A 15,610-nucleotide genomic window follows, 5' to 3' on the forward strand; every position below is an offset into this window, starting at 1 on the left:
TGGTCTTCCATTTGTATGGTGCTGGGGGCAGGTAGGTGCTTCTCTTTCTGTGTGCCCCACACTCATCCTGAGCCAGGGAAGCCCATCAGCCTGAACAGGTAGGTGAGAGGGCATTGTTCAGAATTAGAAGTAAATTGTGGGCATCTCTTGAGGATCAGAGCATAAATGTAATAACTATTCCAAGTTAGAACTCAGTTGGGTCCCTGTAGATGAACTCTCCCAGGGGTAGCAGGGCCATTTCTCAGAGGGAACCCTGTTGCCCGGAGGTAACCCACATCTGGTCTTGTGTGTGGTGGGATTGGCCCATTCCCTCGGTGGGGAGGGGAATGAGAGGATGTCTGTCGGGTTTTGGCCCAATTAAGACTATTTTTAAGAGGACCCGTAATGAGGCCCAGAGACAGCAGGCACTTATTTCAATGGAAACTTTATTGAGTATATGCCAGGCAAGCCCCAGATCAGCCAAGTTTGGACAGCACCCGCAGTGCATCTGCCCGTCCTATCTGGGCCAGGTGTGTGCCAAGCTGGCCCAGAGAAGCAGAGGGCTCCTTTGCCACCACCATCTCGATCAGCGCTCGCAGAGGTGAGCGACTGGGCCGCAGTGAGTAGGCAAACGTGGACCAGGCAGCAGGCAGTCCATATCTTGCAGCCAGGTGTCGAGTGCTGCCACGGGCTATCCCCCCACCTGGCCCAGGCTCAGGATCCAGCAGCACAATCAGCTCCTCCAGCACCTCCAGCTCATCCAGGAGGCGAGAAAGGGGCTGTGATTCCAGACTCAACAGCTCTGGGAGAAAAAGGGAGGCATGAGGGAGGAGGAAGCACAAGCTGCCAGCCTACCTCCCCCCTCCTTGGTGTATCCTCAACTAACCTCTTCCTAGGAGTAGAGGCAGAGAGACCTCCTTGCATGAGTCCCCTGCCTCTGAGGCCTCCAGGGAGCCTGGGGAGGATGAGTGCAAGGAGAAGAGGGTGTGGGCGTTGAGGTCGTTGCAAACCAAGCCAGGATAGGGGTGTTGGACCGCTTTCCCCTGGTGGTGGTGACAGCGGTGCCTTTGCAGGGCGAGCAGGAGGATTATTGCTGAGGTCACGAGCAGAACCAGCACCAGGGACAGGGTAAAATTCAAACTCGGCCAGGCCTGCTGAGGCACTTTGTGCTCAGATGTCCATGGGAGACTGAGAATCGGCGGTGTGCTGGGTTTCTGGGAGCTAAGGACGCTCAGTTTTCCAGGTGGCAGGGGGCAGGGCTCCTTGCTAGGCACCGGCTTCTGGAAATAGGGGATTGGAATAAGGTGGGATGCATGTCCTACTCCTGCTTCCCCAGCACAAACTTTCCATCCTTAAATCCCTCAATGGGGCCACATCCCTGCCTGATCCAGCTCTCCCACCCACCACCCCAACTCCTTTAACCCCTGATAACTACTATGCCCCATCCCTATCCTCTTCAGTTGGGTTACACCCCTTCCCTTCATACAGACCCCGCCCACCTGATCCCAAGCCACGCCTCCAGTCCCCGTCCCCGTCCCCGTCCGGCAAGCTGCACTTTGCCCCTCCGGAACCCAATCAGCACCTCTCTGCAGCGCTGCCGGGTTCCACCGCGGCTCCCCAAGGAAGTGGGGACCGTTGCTCCGCCGCCACAAGGGCTACATAACTCCGAGCTGTTGGGGTTGCACTGCCCTGAAGGACACTCTTTGAAGGGGTGCGTTACGTGATTGCCAGCATCATCAAGCCCGCAGTTTTCGGAAAACTCGTAGTCTGGTGGGAGACAGCATCTCACCTGAAACCACCAAGCCTGCCTCCTCTGCTGTAGCGACGTCCTTTCCCCTTTGTCCTATCCCCGCAGTCCCCGCCCCTTGCACTGTGCTCACCCAACCTATCAGCGGACATGCCCACCTCTCTATCCCCGCCCCTCCCCCCCCACTAGTCCTGCCAGTCTCCCAACCTTCTCTACACAGGCCCCGCCCCTTTCATTTCCCCGCCCACCTCTTCCTCACCATCCGGTTCCCGCTTAACGGGCCACACCCCTTCACCATGACCCTCTCAACCCACACTATCTTTACAGGCAGGCACAGCCACCCCATCCCCACCTTCTCTACGTAGAGCACAACATTCCTACCCCGAAGCAAGCCCCACGGGTCATACCCCACAGACCTCGCCCCTTCCCCACTCCCTATCACCCCTAACTCCGCCTGAACAGATGCAAACGCCCAGTCCCCGCTCCTTACCCGAACAGGGTGGCGGCCCGAAGCGCTGCAGACAGCTGCCGCAGCACAGGTTGTCAGGGTTCCAGTACTCGAGGCGGCTGCAGTGCTGAGAGGCCTCCCTCGGAGCCGCCTGGGCCAGGAGCAGCAAGGCAGTCAGGAGGAGGCGTAGGGGCCCCATCCGGGCGGAGCCTGCAGTCTGGGGGGCCATGACCACAGGACTTCCTGCCACAGCACCACTGCCGCACTTGCCAGGAAACCGGGGCAGAAGAAGGAAGCAGTGGATGTGGGGGCATAGGATCTGCAGTCCCCCTTCAGAAACCAGGAATCTACCCCCCAGCCCTCAGTCCAGCTCCTGGTCAGTTATCAGAGAGGCCACAAGGCCTCAAGATGGCTAGAGTGAGGACTCTGGAGCTGGACTGTGTAGATTTATATCCCACCTCTGCCATCTTCCTGCTCTCTCTTTCCCCATCTATAAAATGGGATAACATTAGTTCCTGTCTCATAGGGTTATTGTGGGGAAGTAAAACCATTTCTGGAAGTAAAGCATTTAGGACACCTAGCACCCAGCATAGAGTAAGCTTAAGTATTAGGTACTTCCTACTCCCATCTTAGAGGAGTGAGCAGGTAGGACGCAGCCCTTACCCACTGGAGACTCCCGTCCAACTCCCAGCAATCTTACCTTAGCTCCTAACCCCAATCTCCTCCAGACTGGGAATCTTCCAACCTGCCACAACCAAGCATCTCCCCCTTGAGAATCCTCAGACGGATATGAAGTTTCCAGCACAAAGGCAGCCCCACCCAACCAGTTCCACTTGGGGGTTTCTAGGACCCTGGGCATGCTGCTTTGCCACCTGTTGTTGGAAGTTCCTTGGCTGAGGTTGTGGCCAGAGCCCAGCCCTGCTTCCCCTTTTCATCAGCAGATGTGGGGGTGGAAGGAAACCAGCCCACAGCCAGGCTCAAGCTGACAACAAAGCTCTAAACCCTCAATACAGAACTTTATTAGGGGAGGGGCAGTAGAAGGTCCCTGTGTTGAAGGCATTACAACATGGAGACCCGGAGCCTGGAGAAGATGGCACTGGGGAATTAAGGGAGCTTTGAGGAGGGGTCCTGGCCAGGAACATCTGTGCCTGCCAGGGGTGGAGGACAAGGGGGTCAGGGTCTCAGAAACGGCCATGCCGGTGATCTGGGGACCGTCGTCGATTTCTTTCTCTGGGACGGTGGCCAGTATGGGACCTTGGGGGTGACCTGGGGACAGGAGACAGGAGGGTTAGAGCCATAGGGAAAGGTGTGCAGATCCCCCAGGTCTGCCTCTCTGCTCTGGGATAAGGCATGGCAGTTGATGAAGTATACAGAGTTCCTAGGAGTGGCCTCAGGATAGGTGCATAGGGGCTGATCTCAAGATTGGAGACCCAAGATGGACTTGGGTTTGGGGTTCAGGCTGGTTTGGGGGTTGGGACTTAGGTGCTGGTCTTCAGATGGGGCTGAGGGCTAGTCTTAGGGTACAAAAGATGTGAGACACTTATTGGGGCATAGAATCAGATTCATCTCAGGGTATAGGGGCCTTGGGATATGAGAAGTCTTGGCAGGCTGGTCCTGAGGTACCTGCGCCTGGGTCCCCGCCCATAGAGCTGCCGCCGGAGGTTGCGGGAGATGGGTCGCAGGTGCATGAAATTGCAGAAACCACCGCGGGTACATTCCCTGGGTAAAGGATGGATGGATGGATGGATAGGGCCATTGTCACTGACAGCCCCCTCAACACACACACAGAAGTCTGGGACTCCAGGTGCCCATCCCACCCCTGTGCCACCATACCCCATCTCATACTGCCGACAGCACGACTCCCGGAAGTCAGTGACTGGAGACAGCTCAGCATGCACAGCCTGCCCGTTGAACCAGCGGTTATTGAGTTCAGCCACTGCCCGTTCTGCATCCTCCTCGCGCCGAAACTGAGGGAAAGTCAGTCACGGTCAGCAATCAAACTCAGAAATCTTCAGGGGATTAGCTAGCAGCTGAGGGGCTGGACTGGATTTAGTGATGGACCTCAAGCTGGGAGGCTTCAGTGGTGGTCGCTAGGCATTGAAATGCCTCCACCTCTAGGTTCTAATGGGGGGACAGCAGGCACCTTGACATAAACATTGCCCACGAGGTGATCCCCCAGGTTGTCGCACACATTCATCTCTTCAATCTCCCCGTACTTTTCCTGCAGTTCCGTGAACACTTCCTGTGGAAGATCAGGAGAAACTCAGCTGAGCTCCTGGCCCACAGGAAACTCAACCCACCCCTGCCAACCCTCACCTCGAAGAAGTTATCATAGTGTTCTTGCACCTCCACGTCGCTCACGTGACCTGGAGGAGGGGGCAGGGTGGAATCAGTGGCTGGCCTGCTGGGGGCTGTCCGCCTTGCCCCCAAGACAGGTCCCTCACTCACAGTGCGATCCGTCTGCGGTTTGAGCGGTGTTCTGCGGATTCCGGTACAGGTTGAGCAGCACTATGGTCTGAACAGAATTTAAAAGGGGCCGGGCCTGAGCTCAGAGGGCGGGGCTACATGCAAAGGGGTGGGGTGTGAAGGCTGTGGGCGGAACCTGGCACTAGAGAAAAAGCAAAAGCATCGTGAGTGTACAAGCAACGCTTGCCCCTCAGAAAACCAGAAAAGGGGGGTACCTAGCAGTGAGGGACAGCCCAGGGGTGTGGTCTGTACGTACGGGGGCGGGGCCAAGTTCCTGGGAGAAGGGCCTGCAGGTTGGGGAAGGAACCTGGCAGCGCTCCAACAAGAAAAAAGCCGGGCGGTAGGGTTGGCCCTAGAAATCCGGAAAAGGTGGGACCTCGTGATGATGGACAACAGAAGGAGACAGGCCGGGAGGCGTTAACCCCACAGGCTCCGTGCCGGGTCTCACCTGGCTAAAAGTCGGTTTGTTGTGAAGCCGGGAGCACCGGTCCCCGTGCCGGCAGGCCCCGATCTTAAAGTAAAAAGAGCAGTTAACCCTGGAAGAGGTGCAAAGACAGAGGTGAACCGAGGGCCGGGGAGCCGGACAGCCCAGAAACACCGCCCCACGCCGCCCAGCCACCAGGGAACCAAGTGCCTCGTCCCCGGCCCCCCGAGGGGCCACTCCCTGCGCCCATTCTCACTTGTCCTTCTCAGTCCCGAATATAGAAGCTAAATATTCAGCCATTTTTACCCGAACCCTCCAACTCTGTCTGCTGTTTACGTCACTTCCGTTGCTTAAGAGCATTGGGAAGTGTAGTTCGTTGCCTCCGGACACTCAGGACCTCCCTAGTGCGCTTGCGTGCTGGAGGCTAAGCACACTCCCCACGGACTCACCGCGGCAGTTCCCTGAGAGCGCATGCGTGCAGCTTTGCCGCACCAAAAAAGACTACAAACTCCAGAGATGCTTGCGGCATCTCGCGCAAAAGTCCGTAGTTGAAAGTGACAAAGGGGTCCAAACCGGAGGAAGTAAGACTCCGCTGGTGAGTAGGAGGTCGTTTCCGCACCCCAATAAACATAAAGAGCGTCTCAACCCAGTTAGCTTGTTGGTGGGGGCAGGGGTGCCCTTCTTTCAGAAAACCCACCCTTCGATTTCTCTCCCTTTTGTCGTATAGGGGCGTGGTTGTTTGTGATCCTTCCATCTGTCACTTAGGGTCGGAGCTTGGGTCTTGCCCCGCAGACCCACGGAAGACCCGGCCCTAGCGCAACTATGAACTTGGAGCGGGTGTCCAACGAGGAGAAGTTGAACCTGTGCCGGAAGTACTACCTGGGTAAGGGCCTAGGGTCCCCGGAGAAGAGAGGGGACGGGACTATAGCGCCTGAGAGAAGAGGGTCTGGGGGCCTGGTTCTTGGGTCTAGAGGATGAAGTGGCTGGGGATGCCGACTCCTGGGTCCCAAGAGAGGAACCTGGGTCCTGAGAAAGGAAGAGACTGGGGCCTCAATTTCTGGGTCCCAAGAGAAGAGGGGAGTTGGGGGCCTGGGTTCCTGGTCCTGCCAAAAAGGGTCAGATTCCTGGATCCCAGGGAGGAGTCAAGATTCTTGAGTCCCTGATAGCAGAGATGTGCATTTGAATTTGGGTACAGGAGAGGAGCTTCCAAATTGGTCATCTAGGTGGTTGATGAGAGGATCCTCATTGCCTTAAATCTCAGTTTGTTTTTTACTCTTTAGGTGGGTTTGCTTTCCTGCCTTTTCTCTGGTTGGTCAATATCTTCTGGTTCTTCCGAGAGGCCTTCCTTGTCCCGGCATACACAGAGCAGAGCCAAATCAAAGGCTGTGAGTACAGGGCACAAATGAAGGGAGGCCATCAGGTATGGGGAGGGGGACTCGGGTAGCCTTGGTGGGAGGGAACGATGGAGGTTCCAGAATTCTGGGACTCTGTGGAAGAGAAGAGAGGGCCGGTCCTGGAGAGACCAGAGAGCAGGTGGAGGCCAACCTTCTCCCTCCTGTTCTCTCTTACAGATGTCTGGCGCTCAGCTGTGGGCTTCCTCTTCTGGGTGATTGTACTCACCACCTGGATCACTATCTTCCAGATCTACCGGCCACGTTGGGGCGCCCTTGGGGACTACCTTTCCTTCACCATACCTCTGGGTACCCCCTGACAGCTTCTTCTGCACAGGCCTGAGGACTAGGATGGGCTCCTCTACTCCAAGCCCACTCTCAAGCCCCTAAGTCTTGTTCCTATCTCCTATGTTCTCTGCTGACACGCCCCCAATAAAGGACCCTAATTCTCAACAATGACTTCCTGGAATCTTTTGGAGGTTGAAGCATAAAAAGATTATTAATTTCAGAAACATTTATTGATTGCTTACTTTGTGCTAGGCTTAGTGCTTTATACATGACATGCATTAGTTCACTGTATACTACTCATAACTGTCAAAAGCAGGAACTTTCTTGCTTGGGAACCCTATTTTACAGATTTGGAAACAAGAAAGGAATAATACTTCCATTACTAGGGACTGTTATCCTGTACTGGTAGTATGTGAATTTGAAAACATTACTTCCCCACTCGCCGTCACTGTTCTCATCCGAAGTGTGGATCACAATGCTACCCCCTATAATTTTTATCTGTGCCAAGGCACATGTGGTAAATGGAAGTTTCCCATTTTCTGAAGGAGGTTGTCTGCAGCGATAGAAATGTATTCAAGAGCTTTATTAGAGAAGGTTTCCTTCTTCTTCTACCATCTTATTTAAAATTTCAAGGACTTCCCTCGTGGTGCGGTGGTTAAGAATCCACCTGCCAATACAGGGGACACGGGTCTGATCTCTGGTCCAGAAAGATCCCACATGCCACGGAGCAACTAAGCCCATGTGCCATAACTCCTGAGCCTGCGCTCTAGAGCCACAACAATTGAGCCCACATACCACAACTACTGTAGCCCGCACACCTAAAGCCCATGTTCTGCAACAAGAGAAGCTGCCACAATGAGAAGCCCGCACACTGCAACCAAGAGTAGACCCCACTCACCACAACTAGAGAAAGCCCATGTGCAGCCACGAAGACCCAATGTAGCCAATAAATAAATATTTTAAAAAATAACAAAAAAAATAAAATAAAATTTCAATCCCCACCTTAGTACTCCCCATGTCTCTTTCAAGGCTTATCCTTTCTCCTATTACATTTCATTTAAAATGTTCTACTTGTTTATAGTTTATCTTCCATCCCCTAAACTACAAGCTCATCAGGGCAAGGATTTTTGTCCGTTTTGTTCACTGCGGTGTTCCCAGTACCTAGAAGAGTACCTGGCACAGGTACTTAATGTTTGCTAAGTGAATGAGGCTGCACCTGAGAAGAGATTAACAGGTTGCTGGCACCGAGTGAGTGCCTAGTAAGCGGGAACCCAGCCTAACCCCAGGCTTGGTTTCCCTCCCACGGTTAAATAACTCCCGTTCAATAGCTAAACTGGTGTTACCCAAAGTTTCTAATACTGTAAGTTCCAAGCAGCCTCGCGATGCTCTGATCCTTGGTCTCCCACTGTGCCTCGCGCGGCGCAGGCGCCGTTACTTCGGCTGAGTCTTGGGAGCTAGAACTACACCTCCCAGGAAGCGCCCTGGGATGTTGTTGGTTTGTTTCCGGAAACCGGGCCCCAGAAAGGTGGGACTTAGAGCTGGGAGCCGACAGCGGCAGCTGTCAATTGGCCAGGGTAAAAGATTGACGGTTGCATTGACTAATGGGAACAAGGGACTGCCGAAGGGGCACGCCCACATAAGGGGACCTGGAGGCGGTGGCGGCATCCGCGCCCGTCGCGGCCGGACACTGCCCAGGGCGGAGGACTGGCTACACACGAAGCTTACCTTTGACCTCTCCCCGTCTGCCTCCGGCCTTGACTTCTGACCCTAGGCTCTTTTGGGCTCCTCTGTCCCAGCTAGCCAGACCCCAGACCCCAACCATGTTCCCGGTGAAGGTGAAAGTGGAGAAATCAGGTGAGGACCCCGAGGTCGGGGGCCTGTAGGGGAGCACCGGACTGATCAGGGTGTGGGAGTCCCTATAGACAGAATTATCGCCATGAGGCGGACTACGCGGCTTCTCCCCGGAGCCCACCTGACTATCGCTGTCAGGCATCGAGCGGTTCCTGCCGCGCTGATACCCTCCCAGTCTGTGTTCAGGATAGCTTTGAGATTGAATGGTGGTGGCTCAGGCAGTGTGGTGCGATAAGACATGGGGATCCCGAGCCGTGTGACTCTAAGAAGGACTCTTTTCTTGGCTCTGCCTCTGTTTTGCCATCTCTCACAGTGGTCATGAGTCAAGCATTGTGCTGAGCGCCTGAAGTACAGGAAAGCTTTTAATTCTCGCAGTCACTGTACCCCAGTAATCCTAGGAAGTGGGAAATGGGGTAGATGGGGAAACTGAAGCTGAGAGAGAGGAAGTCATTTTGGGTTGGGCCCAAGCTTGATGGGAACCCAGGACTGGCATGTTAAGGGTGGTGGGAGAGGCGTGGAATCCAGACGAAAAAAATAATAGTAAAATGACATGAGATGTTAAATGTTATAAGTTAATAAAACAAAACAGAAGAAGGTAAGGATATCAGGAGTGAGGGAAGGTGAGGGAGAGAGCGATGAGGATAAGTGAGGGTGCAGTGGATCTGACAAAGGAAATAGCTTTGAAACAGCAGAGAGGTGAGAGTCTGGAGTGTTCAAGGGCCAGCAGGGAGGCCATTATGGCTGGAGCAAAGCGAGTGAGGTAGAGAGTGTGAGGAGATAGAGGGCAAAGAGGTATGAGGAGGAGGGCAGATCTTGTGGGCCCAGGTTATGACTTTGCCTTTTGCTCTGAGGGAGATGGGGAGCCAAGGGAGTGTTTTGAACCAAGGAGGGAGTTTTACAAGACGGCCCCACAAAATGCCAAAAAGTGCCCAGAAAATCGTGGGTGGAAAAGTGAAGGGAGTCTGAACCACAAAATGATGGTGGTGAGGAAGGAGTAGGCAGGGTCATGGAGGCCTGTGAACACCAGGCTGACGCGCTCAGACTCTGCCCCCTGGGGGGCACTGCAGAGTTCTAAGCAGGGAAGGATCAGGGTCAGGTTTAGTTTTACGAAGATTCCCCTGGCCACCTTATGGAGAGTGGATCAGATGGGGAGACCAAGGCTTGGAGCCCAGGGGGAGGAAGGGAAAAGGACCTGGGTGGGCAGACTAGGGAGGTGGGAGGGAGGGGAGACACTCAGGAGGGCCAATCGGACAGACCATAGAGTGGGTGGAGGAGGGAGAGAAATGACCGTGTTGAGGCCCAGGGAGGGACTGGGGGATGGCGGGGATACTCCTGAGATGGGGGTCCAGGAAAAGGGATAAATTTAGAGAGACACTGGGGCCAGTGTGGGACCCAGTAGGTGGAAGGAGCCTGGGGGATGTCCAGGGGGAAGTGTCCAGGAATCTGTGGGATCCCAAGATCTGAGGTTCAGGAGAGAAACAGGGACTAGAGAAAGAGATGTGGGCATGAGCGATACCTTGGCTTCTACCCAAGGCTCTTTGCTAGAATCTCAGCTGCCCCCGGCCCCCCATCCCCACCCCATCTCTCCTCTGAGTAACATCTCCTGGTTTCTTCAGGAAGTCTCAGGGCTGGCAAAGCATGTCCCCAAGTGTCCTTCTAGGCTCTGAGCACTGGGTCAGAGCTCCTGCTGGTTGGAAGAGAAAAGCAAACACTCCACAAGAGTGAGAGGAGAATATTCATAACATCATCGCCTCCTTAAGTTCCATGATTAAGAGAGGCAAACACACAGGCTGACAGAGCCAGGCAGGGGCTGCGGCAGGCAGGAAGTTGGGCCCACAAGTTAGGTCACACTTGAGCACGTGGGTCAGCCGTGGAAGCCGGAGCTCTTGCTTATACTTCAGTAGTCTCTGCCCGCTGTACCCTCCCAGCGTGCCTGGGCCCAGCCGAAGGATTGGATATGCATGCCCTTCTCTGGCCTGGTGGCTGCTCACCTGCCTTGGGCCTGGGAAGTGACTCCTGCTCGGTACCCTCTTCCTCAGAGTTGGAGATGGCCAAGGCCCGCAACCAACTGGATGCTGTTCTGCAGTGTCTGCTGGAGAAGAGTCACATGGACAGGTTGGGACCTGGCCCCGCATGAGGTCTTAGGGAGTTGGGGTCCTGGCAAGTTGGACCCTCTGGCCCTGGGTGGGACCTCCGAGGCTGGCTTAGGGAGGAAGGGGCCCAATGGATGAGGCCACTGGGTGCCTTCCCACCATGGACCCTTGGAACCCTGAGCCTCCAGTTCTCTTCTGCTACCAGGGAGCGTCTGGATGAGGAAGCTGGGAAGACCCCCTCAGATACCCACAACAAGTAAGTTTTATTGATGGGATCTGTGTCTGAGGGTTTGTGGTGGATAACTTCTTTCGTTATCCAAGCCCTGACCACCCTGCCCCAGGCTTTCTCCACCACAGTCCTAACCACTCTCCACGTACAAAGGCCCTTGGGCAGCAGCAGCTTAGGTGCCCTAATGATGCCACCTCAAGCCCCCGGGAGGGGGAGGGGGGGAGGACCCAAGGCCTAAGGGGTTGGTGGGGTCTATATAAAGTGCTATTTTTGTTTTATTTTTGACCGTGCCCTGCAGCATGCGGGATCCTAGTTCTCTAACCAGGGATCTAACCCGTGCCCCCTCCATTGGGAGCATGGAGTCTTAACCACAGGACCACCAGGGAAGTCCCAAGTGGGGTCTATATGAGCTTGATCACAGTACCCCCAGGGTGCCCTTTGGGGGGCTTTGAGCAGGTATTCGTTCAAGGGTAAGCCTGCTGACGCCCTGTCTCTCCCCACAGGGACTGCTCCATCACGGCCTCTGGCAAACGGTAAGGTGGCAGGGGCCCCAGCTGGCTGATGAGAGGTCACCAGTCCCTGCCCCGGTCCTGATGTTCTCCCTCCCCATACAGGCCATCCGCCCGATTCCCCCACCAGCGGAGGAAGAAGAGGAGGGAGATGGATGAGGGGCTGACAGAGGGAGGGCCACAGCGATCCAGTGAGTAGGCGATGGCCCTAGAGGGCAGGCAGTGGTGGGGGGCTGCGTGAGGAAATTCATACCCCTCCCACTCTCACCACCCTAGACACGTACGTGATCAAGCTGTTTGACCGGAGCGTGGACTTGGCTCAGTTCAGTGAGAACACACCGCTGTATCCGATCTGCCGAGCCTGGATGCGCAACAGCCCCACAGTGCGCGAGCGTGAACGCTCACCCAGCTCACCGCTGCCCCCACTGCCTGAGGATGAGGAGGTGGGATGGGTGGTGGGCCCCTGCCGAGCAGCCAGGGAGGGTAGTGGATAGACAGGCACAGGTCTCTGTGTCCCTCGAGTGACTCCTGGATCCCATGAGGCACACAGATAGGAACCCTTAGGCCGGGGGAATGGTTGGAGTGCCCTAGAGCAGACAGACATAGCTATCTGGTCTGGGATGGAGAGGGGACAGGGTTCCCCTGGTCAAATAGATGTGACCTCCAAGATCAGTGGTCCCAAGAGCTGGGTGACTGGGCAGGAGTCCTTAGTGCCAACAGGTATAGCCACCTGGCCTAGGTGAGCAGATGGGAAACCCTTGGACTGTGAGTGGAGGTCTCCATAGATGGAGGTCTCTGTGCTGGGCAGGAGTGGTTGAGGGTCCCTGGGTTGGACAGGAGAAAACAGGGATCCTTGGAACGGACAGATGTGACTCCTGAGTACAGGTCCCTGGTGAGACCCTTATGTCTTTTGTTACTGGAAAAGGCAGGAGGTGTGAAATGTGTGCCCCTGACCCTCTTCTCTGACTCTCTTGGGCCTGGTGTGGGGTCCTTGTATCCCCAGGGTTCAGAGGTCACCAACAGTAAGAGTCGTGACGTGTATAAGCTACCTCCACCCACAGCTCCCGGGCCACCTGGAGACACCTGCAGATCCCGAATTCCATCCCCACTGCAGCCTGAGACCCAAGGTACCCCCGATGATGAGGTGGGTATGCAAGGCTGGCCTGGGGCAATGGGGCAGGTGTTGTGGGGCTTGGGCACGGCCACCCAGCCTGGCCTCTCTGTCCACAGCCCTCTGAGCCTGAGCCCTCACCCTCCACACTCATCTACCGAAACATGCAGCGCTGGAAACGCATCCGCCAGAGGTGAGCATCCCCCAGCCTGCTTGTTCCCCATGGCCTCTGCTCCAGCTGCTGAGTTCTCCCTCTGCCTTCCCTCCACTCCCACCACAGGTGGAAGGAGGCATCCCATCGGAACCAGCTTCGTTACTCAGAAAGCATGAAGATCCTACGGGAGATGTATGAGCGACAGTGATGTTCCCCTGTCCCACCCCCACCCCAATAAACATTCCTCTCCTCCACACTGGCCTCTGCTTTCTCCAGCCCATCCTTCCTGGATCAGACATAAAACAGTTGGCACAGCTCTAGCACATTTATTGGGGGAGTCAGGGGATGGGGCATCAGGGAATTTGAGGAGGAAGATTGTGGGGAATCAAAGAAAGTGGCTGCTTGGTTGGGTCTTGGAGAATAAGGGGAGGGGTGTGGATGGTGGATTTGTGGTTGGAGACTTGGGGGTCAAGACAGAGTGACGGGTGGGGAGGTTCTGGTTAGACCTGGGGATTGGGGCCTAGGATGTCTGTGCAGAGTCTGGGGAGATAGGGTGTGTGTCTTTACAGTTTGAGGTTGAGGGTCTTGGTTGGTCTAGAATAGGTGTACAAGGGTGGGGGTCAGAAAAGGGGTTTAAGAGTCTGGGGGTGGCTGGCTGAGGTTTCAGGTTAGAAGATGGATTGAGGGGAGAGGGTGAGGAGAAGTGGACTATCTAGTTGGAATGAGGGGAAGGATCCAGAATCTTGGGGACCAGGCCAGGATGGTCCAGGGTGGGAGGTCTGTGCAGATTCTGGGACTTTTGAGGGGAAGAGGGGGTTATGTTTGAGTGGGCTAGGGTGGCAACAGGACTGTCTGCACCATAATCTTGGTGGGGGGGATTGAAACGGGGTGTGGAGATGTTTTCCTAGAGAAGTCAGAAGGTAATAGGGAGTTTGTGGAGTGGGGTTGTATGCCAAACGGGGTCAGCGGGAATGGGAGACCGAAGGCTGAGGGATTGTTCTTGTACAGTCTTATAGCTAGAGAGGTGTCCGGAGGTTTGAAAACAGGAGAGGACTGTGAGAGCGGAGGTGTCAGTGGAAAGGTCTAGGTTATCAGGGCTGAGTCTAGATTGGAAGGTTCAAGGCAGACCCGAGATTGGGTGGGCGGGTAGTCTTGGCGCGCTGTCGGGACATCTGGCTGGGCGGAGTCAGGTCGGCTTTAAAAGGAGGGGCCTGAGGCGGCTCCCAGGGTTCAGGCGTGCCCTGACCCCTACTTGGCCGCAGCCCCTGGCGGCGACGGCAGTGGGGCCTGGGCCGGCGCAGGTGCGGCCTGGATGGAAAGGACGCCCTCAGGGGACAGCGCGGACGTCACGGCCGCAGGGTCCACGCCAGGCGGCAAGCGGTAGCGACGGTGGAACTCGCGCGCGATGTATCCGTGCTCATCCTGCAGGGAGAGAGGCTTGAGCGGCTCTGCCTGTTTCTTGTGGATACCCCGCCCCTCCAGCCTGCGGATCCCGCCTACTTGTTCTGGCCCCGCCCTCGCCAGCGGGCTCACCGGGCGCTCCTCGTGGCGCGCATGCACCTCCACGTGGTCGCCAACCACCTTGACGGCGATTTCCTCCGGCGAGAAGTGCTTCACATCCAGCAGCACTGAGAAATGCCCGGGTTCGGTCGATACCTGCGCACATCCCTATGGTCATCGGGCCGGGCAAGGCTCCCAGGACCCAGCACGGCCCCTCCCCTCGGTTCCCTGTTGGTTCCGGTGCTGCAGCTGATCCTGGCCCCCGGAACTGGGACGTTCCCTTTCCTACTCGTAGCCGTAGCCACAGAGGACCTCTTCACCCAGAATAACTGGGATCATCCCTCCCTTTGTAGACACTAGGATACCCCTCTCATCCAGAGTGATGAGGCCCCCTGTCCTCTCCCGCAGTGTCAGCAACCCTTAAGTCAGCGTGTCCTTCTGGACACTGACTCGTCAGCCCCCTTCCCCTCAGAGCCCCTGGGGCCCTTACTGCTCCACCCCCGCCAGAAATCGCCAAGATGCCTCCTCCCCCAGTCTCCAGAGTCCTCTTTCTACCCTCCCACTCGAGTCACGGGATTGCTTGAGCCTTCAGCAGTTCTAGTACTCCTCCCCCACTTCTGAGTGCCAGAACCCCCTTTCTCAAGTCGCAGGACCCTCCCTCCCCTCTACCTCTCCGGGAGATATACAGTCATCACACACAGTCTCCAGACTGTCTGCTTCAAGAATAACAAAGCATCCCCTCCCTTCGGGAGGCACTTGGGAGCCCCACGCCCTTCAGAATGACTGGGCTCCCCCTTTTCCCCAGACTCACTGGGTCCCCAGCCTCCTTCAGAATTACCAAGACTCCCCTCAGAGTGGCCGCCCCTACCCTGTTAGTGACCCAGCCCTCATACTCCTCTCGGAGCTGAGACCCTCCTCAGACCGACGGAGACCTCCCACCCCTTTCAGTAATCTGACCTCCCAGAATCCCTACTGGGGAACTCCGGAAGCCCCTCTGAGTGGCTGGACTGGATGCCGGCCAAGGGACATTCCTTCACCCCTCTGAGGGTGACCGGGGACCCCAGCCTTGGAAGTAGTCGGTTACCGCCCCTCCCCCAGGCCTGGCACCTGGGCGGTAGGCAGCGCCACGCTGGGTGCGCGCAGGTAGTAGGGGGCCAGCGCGGCGGGGCAGAGCGCAGCCAGCTCGGCCTCCAGCAGCCCCTCGCCGAAGCGCTGGTCGAAGAGGCGCCCGGGAGCCGAAAGCCCGGGCAACGGGGCCGAGGCGCGGCGCAGCCAAGACGGCTGCACAGGCACCGGGATCTCCATCCTGCTCCGCCGCCGCCCGAGGCTCCGCAGTGCCCCAGCGGGCGCCGCCGCTGCTTTATAGTACGCCCTGTGTCCGCCCCTCGGCGGGCCGCCCGGGGACATTGGGACTGCGGCC

The 15,610-nt window shown here is 56.5% G+C and overlaps 5 protein-coding genes across 14 annotated transcripts; 2 read left to right on the forward strand and 3 right to left on the reverse strand.

Annotated features, from left to right (window-relative positions):
* Nucleotides 1–417: 417 nt before the first annotated feature.
* Nucleotides 418–3,037, reverse strand: IGFLR1 (IGF like family receptor 1). Of its 3 annotated transcripts, none has more exons than XM_057712506.1 (5): nucleotides 2,875–3,037; nucleotides 2,217–2,439; nucleotides 1,562–1,746; nucleotides 866–1,256; nucleotides 418–781 (listed from the first exon to the last, which is right to left on the reverse strand). In XM_057712506.1, exons 1-5 carry the CDS (start codon nucleotides 3,031–3,033, stop codon nucleotides 456–458), a joined length of 1,284 nt encoding a protein of 427 aa, XP_057568489.1. In that variant the 5' UTR covers nucleotides 3,034–3,037; the 3' UTR covers nucleotides 418–455. The 3 variants fall into 3 exon arrangements, with proteins under 3 accessions (XP_057568489.1, XP_057568488.1, XP_057568490.1); XM_057712505.1 differs by having other exon boundaries at nucleotides 866–1,259; XM_057712507.1 differs by having other exon boundaries at nucleotides 866–1,259; nucleotides 2,217–3,037.
* Nucleotides 3,038–3,180: 143 nt separating this feature from the next.
* Nucleotides 3,181–5,490, reverse strand: U2AF1L4 (U2 small nuclear RNA auxiliary factor 1 like 4). Of its 2 annotated transcripts, none has more exons than XM_057712567.1 (8): nucleotides 5,321–5,490; nucleotides 5,089–5,176; nucleotides 4,623–4,689; nucleotides 4,491–4,540; nucleotides 4,318–4,416; nucleotides 4,008–4,141; nucleotides 3,798–3,893; nucleotides 3,181–3,440 (listed from the first exon to the last, which is right to left on the reverse strand). In XM_057712567.1, exons 1-8 carry the CDS (start codon nucleotides 5,422–5,424, stop codon nucleotides 3,356–3,358), a joined length of 723 nt encoding a protein of 240 aa, XP_057568550.1. In that variant the 5' UTR covers nucleotides 5,425–5,490; the 3' UTR covers nucleotides 3,181–3,355. The 2 variants fall into 2 exon arrangements, with proteins under 2 accessions (XP_057568550.1, XP_057568551.1); XM_057712568.1 differs by having other exon boundaries at nucleotides 4,521–4,540; nucleotides 5,321–5,371.
* A 15-nt stretch (nucleotides 5,491–5,505) lies between these two features.
* PSENEN (presenilin enhancer, gamma-secretase subunit) lies at nucleotides 5,506–6,912 on the forward strand. 2 transcript variants are annotated; one of them, XM_057712596.1, is made up of 4 exons: nucleotides 5,506–5,659; nucleotides 5,792–5,947; nucleotides 6,345–6,449; nucleotides 6,636–6,912. In XM_057712596.1, the coding sequence occupies exons 2-4, from the start codon at nucleotides 5,887–5,889 to the stop codon at nucleotides 6,773–6,775; spliced, it is 306 nt and encodes a 101-aa protein (XP_057568579.1). In that variant the 5' UTR covers nucleotides 5,506–5,659; nucleotides 5,792–5,886; the 3' UTR covers nucleotides 6,776–6,912. The 2 variants fall into 2 exon arrangements, with proteins under 2 accessions (XP_057568579.1, XP_057568580.1); XM_057712597.1 differs by having other exon boundaries at nucleotides 5,564–5,659; nucleotides 5,830–5,947.
* Nucleotides 6,913–8,352: 1,440 nt separating this feature from the next.
* On the forward strand, nucleotides 8,353–12,944 carry LIN37 (lin-37 DREAM MuvB core complex component). Of its 5 annotated transcripts, none has more exons than XM_057712559.1 (9): nucleotides 8,353–8,597; nucleotides 10,634–10,709; nucleotides 10,893–10,943; nucleotides 11,420–11,449; nucleotides 11,531–11,616; nucleotides 11,702–11,868; nucleotides 12,429–12,569; nucleotides 12,656–12,729; nucleotides 12,817–12,944. In XM_057712559.1, the coding sequence occupies exons 1-9, from the start codon at nucleotides 8,564–8,566 to the stop codon at nucleotides 12,896–12,898; spliced, it is 741 nt and encodes a 246-aa protein (XP_057568542.1). In that variant the 5' UTR covers nucleotides 8,353–8,563; the 3' UTR covers nucleotides 12,899–12,944. The 5 variants fall into 5 exon arrangements, with proteins under 5 accessions (XP_057568542.1, XP_057568546.1, XP_057568544.1 ...); XM_057712563.1 differs by having other exon boundaries at nucleotides 8,389–8,597; nucleotides 12,487–12,569; XM_057712561.1 differs by having other exon boundaries at nucleotides 8,389–8,597; nucleotides 12,487–12,552.
* A 55-nt stretch (nucleotides 12,945–12,999) lies between these two features.
* HSPB6 (heat shock protein family B (small) member 6) lies at nucleotides 13,000–15,610 on the reverse strand. 2 transcript variants are annotated; one of them, XM_057712576.1, is made up of 3 exons: nucleotides 15,298–15,610; nucleotides 14,191–14,346; nucleotides 13,000–14,112 (listed from the first exon to the last, which is right to left on the reverse strand). In XM_057712576.1, exons 1-3 carry the CDS (start codon nucleotides 15,595–15,597, stop codon nucleotides 13,939–13,941), a joined length of 630 nt encoding a protein of 209 aa, XP_057568559.1. In that variant the 5' UTR covers nucleotides 15,598–15,610; the 3' UTR covers nucleotides 13,000–13,938. The 2 variants fall into 2 exon arrangements, with proteins under 2 accessions (XP_057568559.1, XP_057568560.1); XM_057712577.1 differs by having other exon boundaries at nucleotides 14,224–14,346; nucleotides 15,298–15,593.

This window comes from Hippopotamus amphibius, chromosome 16 (genome assembly GCF_030028045.1).
Source record: "Hippopotamus amphibius kiboko isolate mHipAmp2 chromosome 16, mHipAmp2.hap2, whole genome shotgun sequence".
Taxonomy (NCBI): Eukaryota; Metazoa; Chordata; class Mammalia; order Artiodactyla; family Hippopotamidae; genus Hippopotamus; species Hippopotamus amphibius.

What these genes read in the sequence shown, in the direction of transcription:
- U2AF1L4 (XM_057712567.1), bottom strand. Translation starts at nt 5,424, where the DNA reads ATGCTCTTAAGCAACGGAAGTGACGTAAACAGCAGACAGAGTTGGAGG. An exon ending in TTCGGGACTGAGAAGGACAA is followed by an intron (nt 5,177 to 5,320) that starts GTGAGAATGGGC and finishes CACCTCTTCCAG; the next exon opens with GGTTAACTGCTCTTTTTACT. An exon ending in AACCGCAGACGGATCGCACT is followed by an intron (nt 4,541 to 4,622) that starts GTGAGTGAGGGA and finishes CCCCTCCTCCAG; the next exon opens with GTCACGTGAGCGACGTGGAG.
- LIN37 (XM_057712559.1), top strand. Translation starts at nt 8,564, where the DNA reads ATGTTCCCGGTGAAGGTGAAAGTGGAGAAATCAG. An exon ending in AAGGTACCCCCGATGATGAG is followed by an intron (nt 12,570 to 12,655) that starts GTGGGTATGCAA and finishes CTCTGTCCACAG; the next exon opens with CCCTCTGAGCCTGAGCCCTC. An exon ending in TGGAAACGCATCCGCCAGAG is followed by an intron (nt 12,730 to 12,816) that starts GTGAGCATCCCC and finishes CTCCCACCACAG; the next exon opens with GTGGAAGGAGGCATCCCATC.
- PSENEN (XM_057712596.1), top strand. Translation starts at nt 5,887, where the DNA reads ATGAACTTGGAGCGGGTGTCCAACGAGGAGAAGTTGAACCTGTGCCGG. An exon ending in GTGCCGGAAGTACTACCTGG is followed by an intron (nt 5,948 to 6,344) that starts GTAAGGGCCTAG and finishes TTTACTCTTTAG; the next exon opens with GTGGGTTTGCTTTCCTGCCT. An exon ending in GCAGAGCCAAATCAAAGGCT is followed by an intron (nt 6,450 to 6,635) that starts GTGAGTACAGGG and finishes TCTCTCTTACAG; the next exon opens with ATGTCTGGCGCTCAGCTGTG.
- IGFLR1 (XM_057712505.1), bottom strand. Translation starts at nt 3,033, where the DNA reads ATGCCCAGGGTCCTAGAAACCCCCAAGTGGAACTGGTTGGGTGGGGCT. An exon ending in GATTGGGGTTAGGAGCTAAG is followed by an intron (nt 2,440 to 2,874) that starts GTAAGATTGCTG and finishes TTTCCTGGCAAG; the next exon opens with TGCGGCAGTGGTGCTGTGGC. An exon ending in CCCGGCAGCGCTGCAGAGAG is followed by an intron (nt 1,260 to 1,561) that starts GTGCTGATTGGG and finishes CCCTATTTCCAG; the next exon opens with AAGCCGGTGCCTAGCAAGGA.
- HSPB6 (XM_057712576.1), bottom strand. Translation starts at nt 15,597, where the DNA reads ATGTCCCCGGGCGGCCCGCCGAGGGGCGGACACAGGGCGTACTATAAA. An exon ending in TGGCGCTGCCTACCGCCCAG is followed by an intron (nt 14,347 to 15,297) that starts GTGCCAGGCCTG and finishes GGATGTGCGCAG; the next exon opens with GTATCGACCGAACCCGGGCA. An exon ending in CGAGGGCGGGGCCAGAACAA is followed by an intron (nt 14,113 to 14,190) that starts GTAGGCGGGATC and finishes CTCTCCCTGCAG; the next exon opens with GATGAGCACGGATACATCGC.